General features: G+C 50.9%; 1 protein-coding gene across 1 annotated transcript; it reads right to left on the reverse strand.

Annotated features, from left to right (window-relative positions):
* Positions 1 to 2: 2 nt before the first annotated feature.
* On the reverse strand, positions 3 to 2,225 carry UREG_05798 (uncharacterized protein; the record flags this gene model as incomplete). Its single annotated transcript, XM_002585063.1, has 4 exons — positions 3 to 71; positions 253 to 1,796; positions 1,850 to 2,126; positions 2,181 to 2,225. The coding sequence occupies 4 exons, from the start codon at positions 2,223 to 2,225 to the stop codon at positions 3 to 5; spliced, it is 1,935 nt and encodes a 644-aa protein (XP_002585109.1).
* Between the last annotated feature and the right edge of the window lie 247 nt (positions 2,226 to 2,472).

Raw genomic sequence — 2,472 nt, forward strand, 5'->3', positions numbered from 1 at the left:
GCTTAACATATCGGCATAGGTTTTTTCCTGATTAATTGGTGCCACTTCCCATGTTGGGGGGGTCTTATAAGCTGGAGGAATGCCACCATTAAAAGCAAAGTCCTTATGGCTCTGTTCCGTAGCTTCTTTCTTCATCCTTTTGATAGGATTGAAGTGATCATTCAGGCTTGGCCTTTCAGCCGCCGGTACTAGTTTTTTCGCACCAAAGAAAGCAGATGGACTTGTTGCACGTGAGATAGAGCGCGTTCGTACATTTGAAGCTGGGCTCGACGACACCGCAGAAGCACTTGCAGGCGTGAATGAGTGCGCAGCAGGGTTAGGTCTGAATTCCATAGCTTGGGCGTTAAACTTGGTGGAAACCGCTGAAGTGGGAGTCTGAGTTTGCTTATGAGTATTGGCGTTGTCGCCGCCCACTGGGCCGCTTGGTGGAATGCGTGTATCCTGGATTGGAAGGGGTGTAGGGACGGAGGCCATGGCAGCACCTTTACGTTGCTGCTGGATATCAGCTAGACGATGACTTAGCAATCCAGATCCCGCACGGCCAGGATGTGAGGGAAGGTGTGAGAGAGGCCGCCCACTTTGTGGTCCTAATGGCGGATAACCCTGACGGCCACGAGGATACATCTGCCGATCAGGCGGTGGCATCGACGGTACCGTGCCCATTTCATATCGAGCGGGTCCCGTTGGTCCAGTTTGACGGGGAGCGGGTTTTTGTTCCGTAGTTGTAGAGGCAGAAGCGGCTGTTGACGCCACCGCTGCTGCGGCTGCGGCTGCGGCAGCTTTCGCAGCAGCTTCACCAGCCAGTTTCTCCTCGTGCTGCTTTTTGGCTCTCTGGACTATTTCTTCTTGCTTGTTGGGGTCTTTTGCTAATATTGGTACCAAGTCCTTCGGAACTGGCGTCCCCAGTTTGAAATTCTTGCTGAATTTGACCAACTCGTTGAGTTTAATGGTTCTGTCATATTGTGCTTGGTTACGGCGACGCTCTTGAAATTTCAATTTCTCGCTGTTAGCAAACTGACGGAAGTGGCCGAGGACCTCTGTCTCGACATTCGCAACTGCATTCTCTACACCGGTGCGTTTGGGGGGAATATTCAAACTCGGAATGGGTTTAACAGCTGTAAGCTTACCCTCAGTGTTGCCAGTGAGTTCAGTGGTTGATGCTGGGTTTGGTAGATCTGTTGAGGTGACTGCACTGGTAGCCTTAGCTTCTGGCGTATTTCTAATCTCTGCCTGTTTCTCATGTTGCTTCACTTCAGCTTCCCTAGGAGCTGATTTGGGCTGTGTCGGCTTTGGCTGCGCAACTTGAGCCGAGATTATCGCAGGGTCTATCGGAGCGCCAGGTACCGTAGGATGTCCCATTGGTGGCCTTCGAGCAGGTGGAGTGTATTTATTGAGTCCACCAGTCTGCAACGGCGGAAATTCGTCACGGCGAACACCGCTATACTTCTCCTCTTCACCGATATCCTCGTTGGGATGAACTAAGCCACGTTCTTCACGTACATGAATGTTAGTCGTTTCACTAGCTTCAATCTCGCGAGCAATGCGAGCGGCTTCTGCCTGCTTTTGTTTGTATGATGGGTCATTGCGATCGATACGAGTTGTATACAAATCTTCATCGTAACTCGAGGTCGCTCCGAAAAGTCGAGCATTTGTTTCAAACTGGTCCCAGGTGCCAGTTGAGCCTCCCTCGAGAGACATTTCCACCACAGTATCTGTCCCTGGCTCCCAGGGCTGCAGTTCTCTTTCACGCCCCGGCTGGTTCCCAGAGATGTCGGCATCGGTTCGGAAAGCAGAGCCTAAGGATATCAGTACTATGATAATGACATTGGCAGCCCATTGAGGAACTCACCATTTTGTTCTTTAGTCTCCATTCCAGCAGTAGAGACACCCTCGACGGCGAAATCTGCAAGATTCTGGACATCGAAAACCATCTTATGGTCCGGGGCAGCGCCGAGATATGGGGATGATTGATGGCTGGTACCGTTTGGGCGGATTGAGTCAGGGTCTACTGAAGCACGCCGCGTCATTTTTAAGATAAATGATGTCTCGTTGGGTTCGAGAACAGAACCAGAAAAAATTCCAGAGAATTTTTCTCCATTCTTGGTGGTAATTGTAGCACTAGAACCCTGAAACAGCAGTTAGCACTACTACAAGGTAGCGCTTTAGATGGCGCAACTTACAATGAACGCCGTCATCAGAAAAACAAGGCGGTCATGGGCGTGCATATCAGGGGTGTTCGATTCCTTGTTCGTGGAGGGCTTGGGTGAGACTATAGGCTTTCTCCCGTGACCGTTCTGCTGTGAAATCGGGCCAACGTCTTTTCGGGTAGCTTGGGTTTGAATTCTGCATCCAACCTCTAGGAGTATTGTTGCGTCTGTAAGCACACGTCAGCCTTGCTGGGGTCATGGGTTCAGGAAAGCCCGACGACTCGGGATATAATCATCGTCAGTACCAAGCGATTGGATAGAGCGC

This window comes from Uncinocarpus reesii, genomic scaffold, assembly GCF_000003515.1.
Source record: "Uncinocarpus reesii 1704 scaffold_3 genomic scaffold, whole genome shotgun sequence".
Lineage (NCBI taxonomy): Eukaryota > Fungi > Ascomycota > Eurotiomycetes > Onygenales > Onygenaceae > Uncinocarpus > Uncinocarpus reesii.